Source organism: Acanthochromis polyacanthus, chromosome 8 (assembly GCF_021347895.1).
Source record: "Acanthochromis polyacanthus isolate Apoly-LR-REF ecotype Palm Island chromosome 8, KAUST_Apoly_ChrSc, whole genome shotgun sequence".
NCBI classification, from domain to species: domain Eukaryota; kingdom Metazoa; phylum Chordata; class Actinopteri; family Pomacentridae; genus Acanthochromis; species Acanthochromis polyacanthus.
This window is the reverse complement of record NC_067120.1, coordinates 1,070,201-1,092,097: the sequence shown is the minus strand read 5'-3', so window position 1 is coordinate 1,092,097 and position 21,897 is coordinate 1,070,201. Positions and strand designations below refer to the sequence as shown.

The 21,897-nt window shown below is 41.8% G+C and overlaps 1 protein-coding gene across 1 annotated transcript in view; it reads right to left on the bottom strand.

The window, feature by feature from the left end:
* Window positions 1–1,416: 1,416 nt before the first annotated feature.
* Window positions 1,417–21,897, bottom strand: part of cdh13 (cadherin 13, H-cadherin (heart)) — a 289,988-nt gene continuing 269,507 nt past the window's right edge. Inside the window, 3 exon segments of the mRNA XM_051952057.1 lie at window positions 1,417–3,007; window positions 14,920–15,157; window positions 20,698–20,931. Coding sequence (XP_051808017.1) covers window positions 2,959–3,007; window positions 14,920–15,157; window positions 20,698–20,931 — 521 coding nt within the window. The 3' untranslated portion in view covers window positions 1,417–2,958.

Sequence of the window (21,897 nt, the reverse complement as noted above, 5' to 3'; positions counted from 1 at the left end):
TCAGCATTTATACTCCTTACAGTAGTTATGAAGAGGGAAATTAGCAATAGGGTCAAAAATTGTTTTATTACAAGGCTATAAAAATGTTTATTTCTGCTGTGAAGTTGGCCATTTCTTACATAGGAGTCTATGGGGGCTGACTCACTTTTAGAGCCAGCCTCTAGTGGCCACATAAAGAAGCTACAGTTTTGTCACTTGATGTTCATTTTTCAGGACTGGAGGTTGTCATATGGTGTTACCTTATATTTACAATTAGCGTTGCATTAATTTTACATGCAAATAGGTTAAACAAAGCCCTAATCTGTAGTGGCATATGTTGGTCTGAAATCAAGGACACAGCCAAGTTTTCATGGCTGATAATAACCAAGTGAACCAAACAAGCCACCAGTTGCATTGTATTAACAGCAGGCAGAACAATTGGAGGAACCGCTTGTCATTAATTATGCAGAGGTTTAAACTTTAATGCAATTCAAAGTGTATAAAAATCCACCCTCTGTATAGTTGACATGACCAGTGAAATCAGCTGGAGAACAAATCTGTTTCATTGGCAGGCAGTAAACATGCTTATTCTTGCTGTAAAGTTGGGCGTCTGTGAGGACGGACTCAATTTTGGGCTCAGTCTCCAGTGGCCATACAAAGAACTGCAGGTTTTGTCATTTTTCAGTGCTGGATTTTTCCACTTGGAGTTACCCGACATTAGTGAGCGTTTCATGACTAGCATTGTGTGCGGGGTAAATTCCTGAAAGTCTCATAAGTTGGTCTGTAATCAAGGACATCATTTTTCATGGTAGACAGTCAGAAAGTGAATAAAACAAGCAAACAATGGCATTGTACTAGCAACAGGCTGAAGCTTAGAGGAACAGCTTACCACTGCTGAATCCAACCCTTTTACTCTAGACACTCCAAATTACATCGCACTATTGAGTCCCATTTACATCACCTTGAGAAATGCAAAGCTGCCATTACTGACAGCTCACTTTACACTGGAAACACCCTTTAATGGTTCCTATATATTAGTCACTCCAGTCTGTGCTGCAGAGAACTGTTATTACCATATTCTATGTGAAGCTCATCTCTGTATTCACCAAAAGCACAGCTCCCAGCAGCTAGTGGTCTAATGGCTGTTTTCTGTGGTTCCTAGTTAAAGGGACCTTTTAAGCACTGAATCAGTTCTTTCAGCATTCAGAAGCGGTAAAATGCTATTATTTTTTTAATCTTTGGGCAGAGCCTGCCTTGTTGTTTCCCCCACCCCAGGCTGTTATGCTAAACATCTCTAAAATGTCAGATTATTCCTATGAGTGATTAAGGTTGATTAAGACTCAGACATGCAAAGATATACAAAAAATTCACACGTCAGGCTAACACCTGTGACAAACAGCCTTTAACTTTCAGTAAACAGCCTGCAAAACAGCAGTGTGGGAATTTTCAGTAACGGCTTTATTAAATTAGTGCAAAAGACAGACATAACTTATTCAAAATGTCATCTTTTTCTTTAAGGTGGTCTTCCAAACGAACCCACACACGCTAAGTTCTTTAGATGAGTGCAAGAGAAAAAAGCGAGACTATCCACCAAAACCACGGCCTTTTAGTTTTCTTCTTACACTTCTTCTTCTTGGGACTTGAGAGATGAAGAGAGAACGGAGAGGGCAGAACTGACGGGAGACAAAACCGAACCGAAACACGAATGCAGTCATCAAAACAAGACTCCTGATTCTGCAATTAACCACAAGTTTAAAAAATAATAATAAAAAAACAAAGCAAAAGATGTTACAATGAAATAGTCAACACATCAACAGCATTAGAAATAGTGCCTAAAATTCACAGAAAAAAATCCTATTTTTTTTTAATTTACTCACTTTGTGGGTGACCAAAGAACTTGCAATCAAAGTACATAAGTTAATCAATACTGTATATTTATACAATGGTAAAAAATAAAATATTTATATAATAGTACTTTTTTTTAAGGTTTACACCGTTACTATAAAGATATACTGTTTTCCACTCCATGACAACTAATGCAATAAAAACAGAAGCAAATCGAAGAAAGGACTCCACAGAGTTTCTGACTTTGAAGGCTTATGGCTACCACCTTGTCCTAAAAGACCACAACCACTGCAGACAAAGGAAACAGGCTTTGTTCTCTCCGCTTAAAGAGGGAAACAAGATCAAACACAGTCTGTGACGAGAAAAAGAAAAGGAACACATCAAAAAGTCAATGCTCTTCCCCTCGACCAGGACAGTAGCTCAGCCTCTGCAGTGTTGTCTGGCCCGGTGAGAGGCAGAGAGAGGTCAATAGACAGACGAAACGGGGGAGACGGGGGGGAGACGAGAGGCCGATAGATAGCGGGGTGATGTGTATGCATGGGGAGGGAATAAAGAAACAAGAGGTAGCTATGAGAGGGAAAACAAGGCAAGAGGGGAAATAGAAAAGCTGCAGGATGGAGCGAGAGGGGAAGGACTGTAGGTTAGGTTCAATATGAATTAGATTTCTAGCTTTCGTTTTGTTACAATATCAATATACATGTTGTTCAAGTATCTCCTACAGGTGTGGCATATTGCCATGAATGCTGCTAATACCCAGTATTTGCCTGCCAGTGCGATGGTGAGGTGCCAAAACGGAATACGATGAAAACTGTAAAAAGAGATGAAATAATCAATCAATGGACAGATGAAGTGGAAGAGGGAGAGAGGAAGGAAAAACTGAGTAGGTTCAAGTAGGGAAGGGGAAGATGCAACAAGGAGAGTAAAGATGAAGAGATGGAGATGAGAGTGGCAGGAGGAGAAGTTAAATAAAGGATGCAGAGTGGTGTTATACAGCAGTTGTGCCTGTGGGGGATTGAGTGTGTTTTCTTGTTTGATTTGTCGCGGTGAGAAGACTTCTTCTCGCCTCTTCTTCTTCTTCTTCTTTTTTCTTCTCTCCTAAGCCTGGGTTGCATGGGGGAGATAAGTCGTTGCTTTTCAGTGTTGCAAAAAAGGGCTACGGGAGGTTTCAGCAGAATCTACAGGCCTGGTGGGAGAAGAAGATGAAAGAGAAGGGGAAGGAGTGATGAGAGGAGGAAAGAGAGAGAGAGAGAGAGGGGGAAATGTGCGGGAAAGAAAGGAGACAAGATGGGAGATACTGTAAAGTCAAGGTCATCACTAAACTGGATCAACTGCAATCAATTACACAGGACAGGTGATGGTATCGCATCATTAAAGATTCAGTAAGGACAGAACAGAGAAGTTATAATTATTCACTCCTCAGCCTCCTTTGGGCAGCAGCAGCAACTATGTAATTGGCTTTAATGTGAAAGTCCATGCTGGAGCTGTGTCAGCGGGTATCTTCTTCAGCGTTCTGGACAGTTCAATCGATACGGCTGATCACAAACAACTCTCTCCAAAGTTAGAGCACCAACAAGTACACCAAGCTTTTGATTTACCCTGCCATTAGGAGACACTTTCTGGAGAGGATGCACTTCAGATTAATTGGGTTCTGATGTGCGCTTGTATAACATTTTAAAGTTTAGTTCAGATGGAGCTACTGCAAAAAACAAAAACATGCCGTTCAAGTTATTCTGTTTTGGTTCGCACAAGATAATCTCTGCGAGTGCCTCGGGGAGTCACAGGTCAGAAGTTAAGTTTGGACTGATCCCGTTTTCCCCGGTGATGCAGAGAGTCAAAAAAAGAAGCACACAGTGGAGTATGTTCTCTGATAATGTGACAGTTTGTCTCATCGGTCTGGCACAATCGCTTTGAACGAGCTGGGTTGAAATTTGACACGACAAAGGCAGCACACAGTGGCATAAATACACACACAGACACACACAGACACACACACACACCGCAGAATGAAATGTGAGAGCTTATTGATTGCCTCTCTGCCGGCCATCTCCTCCCAGTCTGCACTCTATTTCTGACGTGTTTGGAGACGGCTGAGCGTTTGACAGAAATCCTCCACACTCCTGTTTGCCATTTCGCTCATCTTCTCTCCTCTTTCCTCTCACTCCCCCCCCCCCCCCCCATCTCCTCTTTTATCTGATACGACTCGATTGTGGTATTGAATATGTACTGGGCTTTCTGCAGAGTCCTTCAGCTCGACTTTAGGACAAAGCGGGAGTCAGGCAGTCAGACAAAACTGGAGGAAAATTGCAGTTTCTATCCAAAATGTTCACTGAAAGTTCAGCTAAATGTCACTTAGCTTTTCTGAAGCTGTAACTGTGCATCACTGTGGACACGGAGGCCAGATTCCATACACGAGCTCAGAAACTCTTCAGATATCTGCTATTTACTGAATGAAATGAATTTGAATTAAAGGTTGAAAACTGTTAAACTTACTGGTGTAACAATTGATAATGTGTAACAACGTGTGCTGGTTCGTAAAAATAATGGATTTTCAGGTTTTTCCTGTAAATTTGCATCATCTGTTGTCATAGCGATAAGCTGCTAATATCTGTGTCTCTAAGTGTGCTATGCTGCATTGAACGTTTAACTTCATTTTATCTGTATTTTAAACACAGTTTTTAGAAAATAGGTTGATGTAATTATTGTACTTGCTGTGCGGTAATTATTCATTTTGGATGCCCAACAACATCAGGCTGCTCATGAAACATTTTTTTTAAGGCTGATTAATGTTCATGTTCAAACTAATAAATAAAAATGGAAGAACTCGCAGTAGGAAGAGCTTTAAGCACTCTGAAAACCAAGTAATGGGTTTAAAGAAGAGCTAGTTCATGGAATATTCAGGACTTTACACCATACAATGTGTCTGATAACTACAGATTTAATTAGCCTGAAGAAGACCTCACAGCGTTTATCTTCTGCAGCATGTGCTCCAGTAGTTAAGCAGAAGACTACAGTCAGAACGACGCCTCGGTGGTAACTAAGAGGAACGGATCAGGTATACCACAAGCATTTTTGCCGTACTTAACAAGCTTATCTGTAAGCCTTGCCTTTTATTGCTAATCTAGCAAACATGCATTGAACTAAATGTGCAGAATGTGGTGTTGAACAACAAATTTGGAGGTGGTAATTAGTCATAGCTGGTGTTTGTCTCCATTCACTGTTGCTTTGCGCTTCACGAGTGGGTCGTTGCTCTGTTGTGGTTGCAGGTCTCCATGGGTTTGATGAATCAGTCAGTGTCAGTCAGTCGGACGAGCTGATCGCGTGTTTTGACTCCTGACATGCCAATACGTCTCTCTGTGTTTTTTCTCTCCTTGACATGACCCTATCTCTCTGTGACACGAGGCAGCGGTCTGTGAGGAACGCCAGCTGTGATTTTCCCAGACATAGTGAAATGAAATGGACTGTATAAAAAAAAACTGTGCAGGGATCGAATGGAGGTGAATGTTATGGAATGGGTGGAGCTGATTGATTGATTTTCTGTTTCTGTATTTTTTTTCCTAACGCCTAAGTGTCTCCCACCAAATAAAAACTGAGAAAACACCAAAAGGAACTTGAGATATTAATTTTTGCTAATCTAATGAGACCGGTGACCCTGTTTCACCTCAACTGGAGGAATTTCTCCCCTTCTCGCTAAAAAAAAAAAAAAAGGCCCTGACATGAAAATGCATCCCAGAATCAATTCACCTTGCTCTGACGCAGACACAGACTATCAGCTCATAGGTCAGCAGAAGATGAAAGGGAGAATTAGATAGGAGGAAGAGCGAGCGAGGAGCAGAATATAATCAGTACACCTTCAGACCGGCTCGGTAATGAACGAGTCACTTCATGTTACAGCCGGCAGAATCAGCTACAACAACACACTGAGCTCCTACAGAGACGCACTGTGGGACGTTTTCACAATGATTCCTGCTGCTTCACATCTCCTCTCGCTGTGGTTGTTGATGTGTTTAAAACTTATCAAATACACATAACTAGCTGTAAATATGAGGCGATAGCGTGGCATTTTTCACACCCAACATAATATCCTCACATCTGTTCCCACAGCCACGACCAGTCAAACATCTGGACTACCTTTTTCATTCATTTGAACACTGCAAACACAGCAACAGCTCCAGTGTATTCAAATCCTGTATATACGGATGTCTGATATTGGCTTTTTTGTCAATAACCGATATTGTCCAACTCTCATTTTCTGATTGAGATAAACGATGCTGAACAATATGTGTTATTTAACTAGTTTTAGGTAACATCACATATCTCCTGTGGTGGAAATAACACATCGTTTTATTGTGACGCCCCATTGGATGCATTCTCAGATGCAACAAGGCTTTCAGATGTAAACATTGTCTGAGCAAAATAAGAAAAGTGATTCAGCTTAACCCTTTGATACACAGTGTGGGTCAGGAGATTTTCCAGTGGATTTAGGTCACTTTTGACCCATGTTGTGCTTCAAAGGGTTAAGTTGGGGAAAAAATGCCATTTTTGTTTTTTGTGCCATTTAAAAAAAAAATGTCTCAAACTAAAGTTTACACTCTCCCCCCCTCCCTCTATGAGTCGGTAAATGCCGGCGAAATCCAGGCATTATTTTATCGGTTTTCATGATGAACAAAAAAAAAAAGAAAAATCGATAATGATATTGACCGATATTACACACATATGAATAATTGACACGCTCTCCCTCCTATTGCAATGATACATTAAAGAAATATCTCCTTATTCTCCTTTTTCCACCTCACAAATGCCAGGAAAAGTCCTCCATTCTGGCCCACACCTCCTCCCAGCGTGTACATAAGTGACCTAACGGAAAATCACAGCGGTTCACTGATGTTGACTTATCTTTCCATCTCCACTTATTGTAAGTCTCTGCGGGCTAAAGCGTCAGTTTAATGCGTAAAATGTAAATTTAACAAGCTGCGGGAGGCGAGGAAGAGCCAGGACACTGGAGGGAACGAGAGCCTTTGTAATTGCGGAGAGGAGAGGAGGGTGACAGTTGATTAGTCCAGGTATGTCACGGCTGCTCGATGAAAACAGGAGCGCTGCAGCATGAAGAAGAAACATTATAGAGTCAGACAGAGATCAGTCTGGGTAACACTGACTGTAATTAAAGGTAATAAGCCTTACCGACCCAGAATTTAATGATCAATGAGTGCATTAAAATCTATATTTCTTCAAACTGCAGGGATTCGTGATTGAAAAAGAAATGTGAGGCATTTTTAGTTTAAACTGCATAATGTATAAAATATGATATGTATGCTACCGCTCAAAACTCCCACTTTTATCCATGTGCTAACATAACTGCACAAGGGTTTTCTAATCATCAATGAGCCTTTCAACACCATTAGCTAACACAATGTAGCATTAGAACACAGGAGTGATGGTTGCTGGAAATGTTCCTCTGTACCCCTATGGAGATATTCCATTAAAAATCAGCCGTTTGCAGCTAGAACAGTCATTTAGCACATTAACTATGTCTACACTGGATTTATCACTCATTTAATGTTACCTTCATTGAAAAAAAACTGCCTTTCTTTCAAATATAAGGACATTTCTAAGTGACTCCAGACTTTTAAATGGTAGCATATGTCTGAAAAAAGCAAATACACAAGTGTAAAAGATTTAATTTGTTAATTCTTCCAGTCCTGTGTTTAAATACCAAACTGGGCCTTTTATTTACATTTGGATCCCAAACTCGATCATTGATTGATGCCCTTGACGTGGACTCTGTGGAGGGCTCTGGTCAAACTGTCCACTATCACCTCCCACCCTCTCCGTCAGACTGTGAACTCTGTAAGCTTTCAGAGACAGACTGTTCCACCCTGAGCGTAAGAAGGAGCGTTTCTGGAGGTTCTTTATTCCAACATCTGTCAGACTTTACAATACTGCATTATAAACTGGTCTACCTCTGTTACTGCTGCATTTCTTCCCCTTATATTCCACCCACTAATGTGCAACACCTGATACAACCTCATTTTCTTCTATATAATCTTTAAAAAAATAAAAAATAAAAATCAGCATCTGTATGTAATGTGTCTGTAATATTGCACTGCATTTTTTCTAATTTATTCTTGTACTGAAAGGTGAACCTTCTCCACTGTGGGATCAATAAAGTTTATCCTATTTTACAATTACAACTTCATGTAGCAGACGCTTTTATCCAAAGCGACGTACATCTGAGAGGAGATCCAGCAGCAGGCAGGCAGCACTAAGGACTTCACCATTTTATAATGAAAAACTATTTGCTAACTGCCCAAGTATGGATTCTCTTCATAGCAGTATTTTGTCAACAATAGCTGTTAGACATATTTATATTCTGTGGCTCACTCTCTGTGCTTCATTGTTAACGGTGAAGTCAGATTTCAGTCAGTTTGTCTTTATACACATGTAGTAAGAAATCACACCTGCACTAGTGACTTCTTCATGGAACCAATGTGAGTTTTTGTGACTGTGTTGTAAATACTAGTAGATATATCATTTATCTTCCTATGTGTTTATGACAACAGCTCAAAACTACAAGAGCTGTCAGCAGCTAATCAGCCAGAACTGATATGAGGATTAACAGTGGTCCTAAAATCAAAAAGATGAGCAGAAGTGGAGATGATTTCATTTATAAGATTCATTCCTATTTTAGAGCGAAGCTGCTAACAGCCCAGGTATGGATTCCGTTCGATTTATTTTTATTTTCTGTGGCTCACTTGCTGTGTTTCATTGTTAATGATGACGTCAGATTTAAATCCGATTTGTCTTTACACTCATGCAGCATTAAATTTCATTGCACCTGCACCACCATTAAATGACTTCTCTATGAAAACAGAGTGAGTCTTTGTGGCGGTGCTGTGCATACTAGTAGAAATAATACTTATCCTCTTTTATGTTTACGACAAAACAGCTCAAATCAGCCAGAACTGTCATAAGGATTAACGTTTGTAACAACAGAATCATAAAAATGAGCAGAAGTGGAGCCTCTACCAACAGTAAAGACCCCATAGCATTTACGTGTCTCCATAAAAACATGACAGAGAAGCTGTACACGACACCAAAGTCTTAGAACAAGAACACCAACAGGCGACATAATTATTCATCTAAATCAACTTGTATTGAAAATCAGCTGTGAGAGACGCTGCTGTAATGGTGGCGATCAGACAGTTGGGTTCATGTTTGCATCATCTTATCTGGCTTCTGAATTTTTCTATGCTCTTTTTTTGCCAGCTGCAAATCTGGGACTGAAAAAAGTCACCCCGACTGTTTACCAGATGTACCGACAAATGTAGCAACAAATCGTTCATAATACATGAGTGGAACATGAGTGCAGTCTGATGCAACAACTTTACATTCATCAACAATTAATGAGGCCTTTAAGCGCTGCATGGCTTGTTGACGATCAACAAATAATTCATGCATCTTTTAAGCAAATACAACATCATTCTGGGCTCTCAAACTGCTCCCATGTTAATGTAAGTCACCTAAACATGCATTGTTGGAGCTCAGCTGGTTACAGCCTTCAGTCGTAGGAACCATATATACCTCTTCAAATGCTCCAAAGTGTCTTCTACCGTCTCAGTTCAAGGATCAAAACCCCATCACAGCTTGATCTGACGGCAGGAACAACCCCTCCGCTGTACACGTCACTCCACTCTTCAAAGGAAAACTATGAAAAAGTCTTTTTTTTTTTTTTTTTACAAGAGTAAATAAGCCCACTAAACATGCTGTCTCTCTTGCTGGGAGGGGATTAGTGCAGAGCCGGAGAAGGAAGAGGGAAAGTGGCTGTCAGATGAAGCGAGGGATCACAGAGGTAGAATAGTGTGGACTGAAACCCCGGGAGGATGCAGGTAAATCAGTGGCATCTGGGCTGGGAGTTGTTTGCTGTGTTTAATGGTAAATGCTTTGTTTTTACTCCGCCCTCTCACTCTCTTTCCTTTACTCGTGGAATTACATTATCACTCTTGCTGAGGAGTTCTCTGCAGTGCATTAGCAAACAGACAAATCTACTTGTGAGAATTATGTAGTGCATACTGTAGTTATTTCTAGACTGCTCACACACTCATTCAAAATAATCAATGTGGCTCAGCAATACAATCATCAGACGATGCAAAACCATCAAAATAAAATCCATAATATATTAATTTAAGCTGAAAATCATTACATGGCAGTGTAACGCTTGAATCAAACCCTGAACTCCCTGTAAGTACTGTGCAGTGCTGAGGGTACGTGTGGTAACTCACGTTGAGGGACCAGGTCTGCGAATTAGCTGTCAGCTATTGACCTATGAACACGACATCGGTTAATGTAACAATGTTTGTTGTTCTGTCCCTGTCAAATAAACAAATAAACAAACAAACAATCTGCAGCTGCCTGTAATCCTGGAAGGGGAGAGAGATTTTCAGTGTGCGCTTTGAGCCTGCAGACCTTCCTAGATTGAGCACATGTGGGGTGAAATGGTGCAGTGTGGGATGAAATGAGTGTGTGCAGAAGGAGAGGCAGGGTACGAGCATCAACATCCCCCCCCCACCCCCACCCCCCTGAGAGATTTTCACTTTATCACCTTATTTCTCATAAGCACAAATTTGGTCAAAAGCCTATTAATCTCTACGGTCCAGCGATGTCCACGCCTCCTATATGTGTAAAATAGACTTTATTTACATACCACCCATATTGGCAAACTTATGCCTCCAGCCTCAGCTTTGAATTTGATTTGAGCAGCAGTGAGGCTGCAGCAGGGAGATAGAGAACGTTCTGTGCAGAGTTAAATCAGTTCATGTGTGCACTGATAGGGGGCAGTGTGGTCATCCCTGTTGGTTTGCCACCTGTGTGCTGCACTGCTATCTAAAGCATTCCTGCTTGTAATTACTTCTAAAAAAATTTAAATCCTTCTTAGGAGTAGGTGTCCTTTTTAGTGTACATCCACAGCCTATGGAAACACACTGACTGTGCTTAGTTTGCCCAATTAGAAAGTCTTATCTCAGGTGAACAAAGGGAGATTTAACTCCCCAGATCTGTGTTCATAAATCTGCAAACATCTCCCACAACAGCACTGCAGCATAATGCAGCAGTAGTTGTTCCCTACCTTATGGTAATCTTCCTGCATGTGCGTATATATGCCGTATGTGTGCAGTGATCTCTAAAGAAAGGCTTACGATGGCAGTGGAGTGAAAGTAGGCTCCTGCAAAGCCCGTGGGATTTATCTGCCAATCCTGCAGCAGCAAACAAAGGTCTCTTAAGCATTAGAAAACACAGTATATGTTGGCACTCAGCACACAGCGGCACACGCTCACCCTCCCTCTCTGTCCTGCAGGGTTACATACATTATTTAAGGGTCTGAGAAAGCTGCTCTCGGTGGAGGATTATATGGCAGAGAGCTGGGACAGAAAGCCAGCGAGGACAGCGCTGCTAAACTGAGCTCTGGTGGAAAAGGACGGATGGAAGAGGTCAGCCGAGGGTGGTGACAGCGAGAGGGCAGGTCTTCACCATTTTACTAAGCAGGTTTAAAACTCACACGTCATTTAGGTTAGCTTAGCTTCTAGGAGACACTCATCAACACTCAGACACCAGGAGGATAAATGAACCACAGTTTGAACACGCATGCAGACAGAAGCTACAGACTGCTGCAGAGATCGTAGATTGTGTGACTCTTAGTGAGTGTGAATGACTGGGTGGACAGCGGTTCCAGTCCATGCAGCGCTGGCTACCGGACTGCAAAAAACAACGAAGAACCGATCATCCTTCCTAACTGTCAGCCGGGCTGGAGCGCTTGGATGCACATTCTGGTTGATATTTAGAGGAGTTTTTGCAGTGGATCAAAACTGAGTATGCAACCTCATTCTATCTGAAGTGACAAACTTTTTGTCCCCTGACTACCCAACAAACCCTGAAAATCCCTCTAGAACATTCATGAACATCCAATGAATTCATTATTTATTCTGATAACTCGACTGAACGCCTTCTTTTTGCTTTCCAGTAAAATTAAACATGATTTTATTAATTTTATTTCACTTTACAACGGCGAACAATGTCTAGATCTACTTTTAGTCTCTTGAAGAGCAAAAGTTTCCCTAAAATCCTCTAAAGCTCTAAACCTTCTCCTACAGAACTACAATATTAACTGTCAGTACTGACTTTCAAGCTTGATTTTGGTTCATCAGGCTTCAAAGTTTCATCTTCTTCATTCATAAAGGCTAATCTTTGTCGCTGCGACAGGTGCCATTTTTAAACTCTGTGCATCTGGATAACTTGTGATGCTACTATGACAACCGGAAATTGTGACCTGTCACATCTTCCGCAGCACAGATGCATATTTAGCATGCAGTTTAGATATTAATTGGCTATTTCTTCCATTTTCTTCTGTTTGACACAATAACATACAGTAATAATGGAGTCAAAGAAGCTGCTAACTGCTGAAAAAGTTTCCTTTCTCATTGTTTTGGCTGAAGCTGCAATCTTTCTAGACAAAATCATAAAAATAGCTCCCAGAAGTAGATATTAGAAGAAAACAAACAATTAGATACACTGGCAATGGACCTTGTGCAAATCTCTCCAGTATAAACTGACAAAAAACAGATTGCAAATGGATCTGATGTAAATGTTCCTTAAAAATATCCTTACTGAGGGTTTACTTTACCCAGAGTCATTAGTTGTACTCATTTGTTTATGACTATAATTGGTTGGGGACCGAGAGCGATGGAGGGTAAGTGAAGAGAGATACCAAATGCAAGGAGACAGAGAAATTAAGAAAGCTGCACCGCCGGCCGAGCCTGCAGCCTGATGGGTAAAAAAAAGAGAAAAGAACAAAAACCGAGAGTTTAATCTCCACACCTTTATTCTCTCATCTCCTTTTCCCATCCTTCCCCTCTAGCTCTTTCCATTTTTCTTCCCCTCATCTCTCTCCTGCAGGGTCAGAGTTCAGCGTGGAGATAAGGGAATTGAAACAGGATCCTCTCTGCCTCTGTCACACTATCTGCCGAGACGCTGCAGCGATCAGTCCCCTCTATCTGTCCCCAGCAGAGGTCTCTGTGATGAGCCCGAGCAGGAGTCATCTCTCTGGGCGCCTGGTGAGTGTGTGTGTGTGTGTGTGTGTGTGTGTATGAAGATGTTCTGTGTATGAATCAGTGGAACTTCTGTAGCTAATACAGTCTGATTCCCAGTAGACACACACACTGTCCTTGTTTTGTCTCTGAACCTCCAGCTCCGGGGCAACTCTGCTGTCTGTTCAGACAAACCTCAGCCCAGATGAATGGACGGATCCTCGTGCACAGGTACAAGCAGCTCAAGAATCCGTTATCTGGTGCAGCTATTTGGTTAATGAATGCCACTGTCTGTCAGCGCTCTATTTGCAGTGGTGTAATGAATGCTGCTGCCGTTCAGAGTAAAAGGACGTCTGTGGAGAAGACTCTCCTAATGTCATATTGGCATGTCAACCAATTATCATGCTTTCTAGTTCAGACACATGCGGCTGCTGCCTTGGGAACGGCGGATTGCAAATTATTAAAAAAAAAACCAACAGAAAGCAAAGCGTGAAAAGCTAACTGACTGTTCCAGCTGAGATACTCTCAGGACCGCTGCCATAAAACTTTCTGAGAAGTGGCTGCTCGTCTGCCGAATGCTGACACAGCATCAGCTTATGTTCCTGATTAGTGTGTTGCAGTGAAGCCCAGACTAACGGTCTATCAGCGCTGGAGCGCGGTGAGCTCCTGCCGCTTCTTTGCCACGCATTGTCAGTTTAATTTAATACTCCGCGTCCTGTGAATCACGACTTTTTAACAGAAGTTGCAGGTAACTAAGTGCTCAAAACTGAATCATTAGAGAAGCAAGATGATGAGCTCTTCAAGGCACTGCTTCAAATGCCGCCTTCCCATACACAGCACAGGCATCTGCTAGGAATGAGAAAAGATATGCATCAATAGACACATTGATCCAGACCCAGGGGAAGATCAATGGGTCATGCTAGAAGCTGTGATCCACAGATACCGGGAGAGAAAGCGAAAATGAGAAGCAGATATTCTGCCTGTAAGCAAAGGATTATGGGGCGAGTGTGGCTGATTGCTGAATAGAGTGAAAGCTAAAGAAGTGGTGGAGTGAATGAAGAGACAGTGGGTTAAAGGATGAGAGATGGGAAGCAGATGGAACAGGCAGGAGGGAGTGATCAACTGGACGAGTGAGAAATAAGATGCTCAGATCAATAGAAGACAAGAGAAAGACAGAAAGGAAACATGGCTGGGACTCGTCTGATGATCTTCACTGAAACATTTCAGTCAAACACAAATCAGCAGAACAAAGATGGAATAATTAGGACTACACCATCTTTTAGGCATGAAATGAAATTATTTTACTTTGCCTTCCATCCATCACATCTTCTTCGCTCTCTCTCTCTTTTTTGTATTTTCCCAGCTCGTTCCTCATCTTCTCCCCTTCCACCCCTCCCACCGTACTGAGCCTCCAGCATACAGTACAGCGAGCCCGACTATAAACTACAGAGAACGAGCCCAGACGGGGGAGAACAGGATCCACATGATTTCTCTTCTCACCAAACTAGCTGTTGGATGTCCTCCATTCCGTATGTCTTGTGAATGGAGGAGGCAGAATTATTCATGCTATAGCTAATGGCCTAAATGAGATATTCAGAGAAAATTCAAGTTTGACTTCTTGGGGAGCGCCCTATAGGCACGGCGGTGGAACAGAAATGCTGAAACAGGAAGTGCATGCTGCAGACTTTTACAGGACGAAAAACTAGGGATCGACCGATATGAGTGCGCCGATTGTTGGTAATCAAGAAATACCGATATTTGGAAGCTATACACACGAGTCCAATGAGCTGCTGTGCCTTTGAATAAAATTCTCCTAAAAGTCTGAATTATTTGGCCTTTTCTCTGTAAATCAAACATCACCTTGAATTCTGCATTTGTGGTGTGATGGGTGATACTTACAGAGTAGGGTGATACTTACAGAGTAGGGTGATACAGAGTAGGGTGATACTTACAGAGTAGGGTGATACTTACAGAGTAGGGTGATACAGAGTAGGGTGATACTTAAATGTAGGGTGATACTTACAGAGTAGGGTGATACTTACAGAGTAGGGTGAGCAGGAGTGTCGCCAGCAGCCCGAGGAGGCTGGCGCTGTGGGAATGGGCCGAGCTGCAGTGCATCTTGTTCTTCTTACAGATGCACACCTGAACTTTCACCTCTGTGTTGTTGGACAACGGGGGCTCGCCTGAGTCGGTGATGAGCAGCGGGAGCTGGTAGTTGGCTTTCTTAAGACTGTGCAGAAGCATGATCTGGGAGTGTGTAGCTGTGGAGGGGAAACAGAGGGGGAAACAGGCGGGTTTTTAATGGATTGGATGTCTGGTAATTGCCTGTCCTGCATGTATTGTCCATTTATTCTGCTCTAACAGCCACCTACTTTGCAAGGCAGAACTAAATGTGTGTATTACAACTCCCAACTTGTGCGCCTCAAGAAACTGGCTGCCGAGCTGTTCCTGACAACTGAAGCAACAAAAATTGGCACCACTTAAGTTGCATAAGGTTGTTACAGTTTGTTGCATCACACTTTAAAAATTCCTTAAGAGACACCAGAGAAAACACGGGAGCTCATTCGCTTCGTGCTGAAATGTGTCACAACATGCAAAGCTGCGTCTTCCTGCCAGCGCTCTTACCTCCAGGTTTGCAAACTTTAAGCTTTGTATTTAATTTGAAAAACGACACTGCCTCTCTACGTGCCTCAAAACAATGTCAAACGACTATGCAAAACAGTTCACAGTAAACATGTGATGAACACTGAGTTTCTTCTGTGTGCGGTTCATCACCACTTCTCCGGCTCATCTGTGCGTTTTCAAAATGCCAGATTGCCGTATGAGATGCAGATTTTGCCAAAGTTTCTTCAGTTACTGATCAGTCTGAGGCAAATGAACAAAAATATGATCATCAGCACCCTCAGATCCTACTCCATACGGTTACTTAAACTTTATTTTACAGATGTAAAATAGAAATACATACAGATCGGTGACAAACTGAGGTGTTTTGGAGCCACAAATCTGAAGGAATACTGTTGTTCCAGCAGATGTTCCCTCAGTCTGTGGTTGTGTAACAGTGAAATCTCTTATCTTATCTTTTATTTGGGTTGACATCTGGCGTCTGTGAGGACCTCTGCAGCGCCAGGAGGGCCGGATTGTTTTGTCGAGTGCTCCAAAGTCTCATTCATCTTCTCTGTAAAGGATGTCAGGGGAGTTGAAGTTGGGAGTGCAAAGTGGGTAAACTCAATCTTACATGAGGACGTGAAGATGAGAGGTTGGGCCTACCAGTCTGCATCTTTAGACCTGTCTTGGGTAGGTGGGAGGAGGTTAGGGAGGATTCTCTGGGAACAATTCTGCAGGAATTTAACCAACTATGATGCAACTTTTGCAACAATTATATAAGAGAGCATTAAAGGTATTCGATAAAAAGCCACGCTCATACCGTCAGTGCAGCGTCTTAAAACATGGTCTTTTTAGTTTTGATAATTTTACGATTTTTAAACAGGCATGTGCCATTTATAAAGTATTACATGGACTATGTGCGCCGCCTCTGGCAGAGTTAATTAAAAACAAGCCCAGTAGGGGCATTGAGACGAGGGCTGCTACCAGAGGGGCTTGTGAGGTGCAGTTCAGACGATCTAGCTTTGTCCAGAATGTTCTGTCAGTTCAAAGAGGTTTGACCAGCAACAAACTGCCCGCAAAGATTACAGAGTGTCAATCTTTCATGGCTTTAAAGTTCAACTCAAAAACTGGATTTTAGACAATCAAATCTGTGAGCATTCGCAATCTGGCCGTCGCTTGCATATGTATATGTATTTTAAAAATCTGTATTTTAGGAACTTATGCACGTTTGCACATACACATGACGCGTTCATGTCTATATATAGTCCCCCCTATTTTAGGAGTATATGCGTGTTTGCACATGTTCAATGTCTCTTATTGTTCTTTGTATTTATTTGTCTTTGTATTGTATTGTATTGTATTGAGTGTTTTTTATGTTTTTTGTTGGGGACTACGGATGAAATTTAGCATGCATGCTAATTCCGGCATATTTACATTACATCATGTATGTACTGTCCATTAATATGCACTGTCCCGACTAAATAAACCAGAAAGTAAAGTAACTACAACACAGAGACCACTGAGTTTACTGCAGCTCTGATTTATGGCCCTGACTGTCTTCTACATAACCCTGTTAACCCAAAAACAAATGACTAAGTACTTTATACTGGTAGTTTTTAGTTGATCTTTTCTTCTTTGTATTGTCTTTATTGTTGTTCTACAGAATAAACAAGAAAACTGTGTGTACTCATTTGATGAAAATCAAGTTCATGACAAAAGCTTTTAACTTTTCCACCTTCTTTGCTTTGATTTATTTCCAAATGAACTGCTGCTAATAAACATGGAAGCACATAGCACACTCTAAAAAATTATGTTTAGGTTCAAAAATACAGTTTGCATCCACCTTTTTGAGTTATGATTGAGTAATTCCCATTGAAATTATATTCAACCAACAAATGACATTGAGTTACGGAAATTATCTTTCCTTCATTGAACACAGGTCTTTATAATTACCGGTCTGAACTTGTCCAGGCATGTTAAGATAGAGGAAGGTGCAATTAACAACATTTCATCAATGCAACCCCTCAAAGTAATGTTTGCAACCTAAAGGCTTTATCGAAATCAGTAAATTAGACTTTATCTTGTAACAATGGATCTAATTAGGTTGTTGGAGCGAATTATTTTTAAACTCACTCCAGTGCAGGTGGTGACTGCACGTTTTCCCCTCAGTGTGTTCTCACTGTTCAGACTTTAAACAGTTCTGGTGCCATCCATGTTAAACTGCAGCTCCTATGATAAACAAAGGGCTGCTGGGTAAACAAACCTTGTGTTTGTCTGTTTATTCAGATATTCCTCCTGATTCCTGCTACCTGGAGCAGCACTTTGGTTCCGTTTTTATTGACTGTTAATGTCTCATCATTTTGTTTACTTTTCAAAATAATGCACACGTCACATCAACCTAATTACCACAGAAACTTCAATAAAATGTTTCTTAATTTCACATTTTAACAGTTTAATTCAGCCTTGGGCTTTTGAAAGGTTCATATAATATCAGTCTGCTGTGCACTCTGCGGCCTTTATGGAGCACAACAGTCAAAACTCAAAACCTCAGAAATATCCAGACTGCATAAACACAGAAGTAAAAAAAAGCCTTGTGGCATTGCACATTGAAAGGCATCTGCTGAGCGAAGCGGAGAGAAAAAAGCAATTAAAACTGCTCATCACATTACATAACCGTCCTATTGTTGCATTATGCAGGGGACTCCTGTGCTTTCCAGAATATAAAAGCAGAAAAACACTCGATGAGAGAAGAAGTTTAAAGTGAGGAATCTATTTTCTTAACTGTATTTCTATGTGTAGGTGAGCTGTAGTCGGACACCCAGACTCTGAAGCTGGTCTGATTTTTGAGTCTATGCTTCACATTCACACAGCAGAAGGAAACACAGCGCCAGTCCATCTCACTGGGAGCTCTCTCCTCCTCTGCCGGCCCTATCTGTCTCTTCCAGCGGTGGTGATTGAGGAGTGTCTGTACCTCCCTCTCCTGCTGCCACTCACAGCTAATACCTCTGGGCAGGTTTTAGCTCTGGACTGTCACTCAAACACACACAGACAGCGCTGTCGGTCATGGAGCCCTGATTCCATGTCTTGGTTGTCCGTCTATCCTTCTCCCCCCTCACCGCTTCCCCTCATTGTTTTTCTCCTCATCCTTATCATGTGATCTATATGAGCAGCTAAGGCAGCTCTGCTAGGATGTACACACGTGGACAAAATTGTTGGTACCCCTCAGTTAAAGAAGGAAAAACCCACAATTCTCACTGAAATCACTTGAAACTCAAAAAAGTAACAATAAATAAAAAATTATTGAAAATTAAATAATCAAAAACAGCCATTACTTTTGAATTGTTGATTAACATAATTATTTAAAAAAACAAACTAATGAAACAGGCCTGGACAAAAATGATGGTACCTCTATAAAAGATTGAAAACTATTTGACCAGAGTGACATGATTAACTCAGGTGTGTCATTTAATTGACATCACAGGTGTTTCCAAACTCATAATCAGTCAGTCTGCCTATTTAAAGGGAGACAAGTAGTCACCCTGCTGTTTGGTGAAAAGGTGTGTACCACACTGAACATGGACAACAGAAAGCGAAGGAGAGAATTGTCCCAGGACATCCGAAAAAAAATTATAGACAAACATCTTAAAGGTAAAGGCTATAAGACCATCTCTAAACAGCTTGAAGTTCCTGTGACAACAGTGGCTCATATTATTCAGAAGTTCAAGACCCACGGGACAGTAGCCAACCTCCCTGGATGTGGCCGCAAGAGGAAAATTGATGACAAATTGAAGAGACGGATCGTTGGAATTGTATCCAAAGAGCCCAGAGCAACCTCCAAAGAAATTAAAGGTGAACTCCAAGGCCAAGGTACATCAGTGTCAGATCGCACCATTCGTCGTTGTTTGAGCCAAAGTGGACTTCATGGGAGACGACCAAGGAGGACACCACTGCTGAAAAAAACTCATAAAAAAGCCAGACTGGAATTTGCAAAAATGCATGTTGACAAGCCACAAAGCTTCTGGGAGAATGTCCTTTGGACAGATGAGACCAAACTGGAGCTTTTTGGTAAGGCACATCAACTCTATGTTCATAGACTCAAAAACCAAGCATACGAAGAAAAGAACACTGTCCCTACGGTGAAACATGGAGGAGGCTCAGTAATGTTTTGGGGCTGCTTTGCTGCATCTGGCACAGGGTGTCTTGAAAGTGTGCAAGGTACGATGAAATCTGAAGACTATCAAGGCATTCTGGAGAGAAATGTGCTGCCTAGTGTCAGAAAGCTTGGTCTCAGTCGCAGGTCATGGGTCTTCCAACAGGACAACGATCCAAAACACACAGCCAAAAACACCCAAGAATGGCTGAGAGAAAAGCGTTGGACTATTCTAAAGTGGCCTTCTATGAGCCCAGATCTGAATCCCATTGAACATATGTGGAAGGAGCTGAAACATGCCATTTGGAGAAGACACCCATCAAACCTGAGACAACTGGAGCTGTTTGCTCATGAGGAGTGGGCCAAAATACCTGTTGACAGCTGCAGAACGCTCATTGACAAATACAGAAATCGTTTAATTGCAGTGATTGCCTCAAAAGGTTGTGCAACAAAATATTAAGTTATGGGTACCATCATTTTTGTCCAGCCCTATTTCATTAGTTTGTTTTTTTAAATAATTATGTTAATCAACAATTCAAAAGTGATGGCTGATTTTGATTATTTAATTTTCAATAAATTTTTATTTATTGTTACTTTTGTGAGTTTCAAGTGATTTCAGTGAGAATTGTGGGTTTTTCCTTCTTTAACTGAGGGGTACCAACAATTTTGTCCACGTGTGTAAAACTGCATTCTCATCCACTGACCCTTCAATATGCTTGAACTGGAGGCGACATCAGCTTTCTCTCGCCCTTTTCGTGCTTTTTTCTTCACTTATATTTACCTCTAAACACCCCGGGGTGCTTCCTGAGAACTCAGTGAGAACCGGCTTAAAACTCTCAGTGGAAAAAAGAAAAGAAAACCAACATAACGACGGGGAAGAGAAGGTGACTCACAGACTGTGCAGTATTTAGTGTTGAGGTTATTGTTGGAGAGGAAATGAACATTTCTGCCTCTTGATGGATGAAAGACGTATTGATTGCAATGAAGTGCTGATGTTTTTCAGTGGTTCAAGAGCGCACAAATATGAGTTCAAGATGAAATACTCACAGTTGACCCTGGTGACGTTCCATGTTTTGTCTAAGCCGGGCTGTTTTCCCAGCTCTATCTTAAAAGGTGCAGCGTTGGGCGGCAGGTCTTTGTCCCAGCCTCCGACGATGGCGACGTTCCTGTCATGGGCGTCCTCACACACTCGCGCTACCGATGGCACCACATAGGGGGCGTTGTCGTTGTAGTCCTCCAGGTGAATGATCAACGTGCCCGTACCTGTGGCCGGTGGGATGCCTGGTGACACACACAGAAAAATGTCCACATGTCACGATGAAGAAAGGACAGAAGTGTTATTTGATTCGCACGGTTCCAGGCCTGGATGCTAATCGACATGTGGAGGACGTGAAGCGGAACGATGTGGACAGATGTGAAGAGAGCAGTAACACAATGTGGCTGCAGTAAAACACGATGCACTCCTAATTATTCTCAAGTAAATTCTCCTTTCGCTGTTTCTCATTGTGCCAAATTAAAAACAAAGGATGCAAGTCAAGACCTGATGCTTTTTTCCCCTCCGACTACAAGATGCCACTAAAGTTAATAAGATCAATGCGGCTCAGCTGACCTAATTTAACCCAGCCGATACAGAACCGTGTGTCGTTTTGGTGTTGAAGGAGCATGAATCACAGCGTCTCGTGTTCTGCAGAGGAGCGTTTTGACTTGGCATTCGGCCGGCTTCTGTGTTTGGATGAGATTACACATTATTGAAGGATGCTGGGTTAAAAAGCAGCTTGGCTCTTCTCTATTATGGCTCTCTGTTTCACTGCGATTAGAGGTTATTAAAAAACCCACATGGCATCCAATAACAGCTCCAGAGGTCAGTCAGCAATTAACACCTAAAGACAAGATCTGTAATTGGAAAATGGGTCTCCTCCACCTTTTCAAGGTGAAAAAAAAATATTTGCAGACAATTTAGGGCAGACGGGGGAGAAAAACAAGTCCAGATATATGTGCAATAAATGTCAAGTGATGCAGGAATGAAATCCAGTCTGGCTTTTTACGGTGCCGCTGCAGGAAGATGCACACACCGAGCAGGAAATGCTCCTGCCGTGAAATGCTGATTAGGTGAAAGTCAACTTTTTAAGGCAAACATAAAAAAAGAAGTAAAATGACAAGGACGTGTGAACTGGATGAGGTGAATGAATTCCAGCTTCCTAACAGGCGGGTTTGATTAGAACATCATGTACAAATGATCATTTTAAC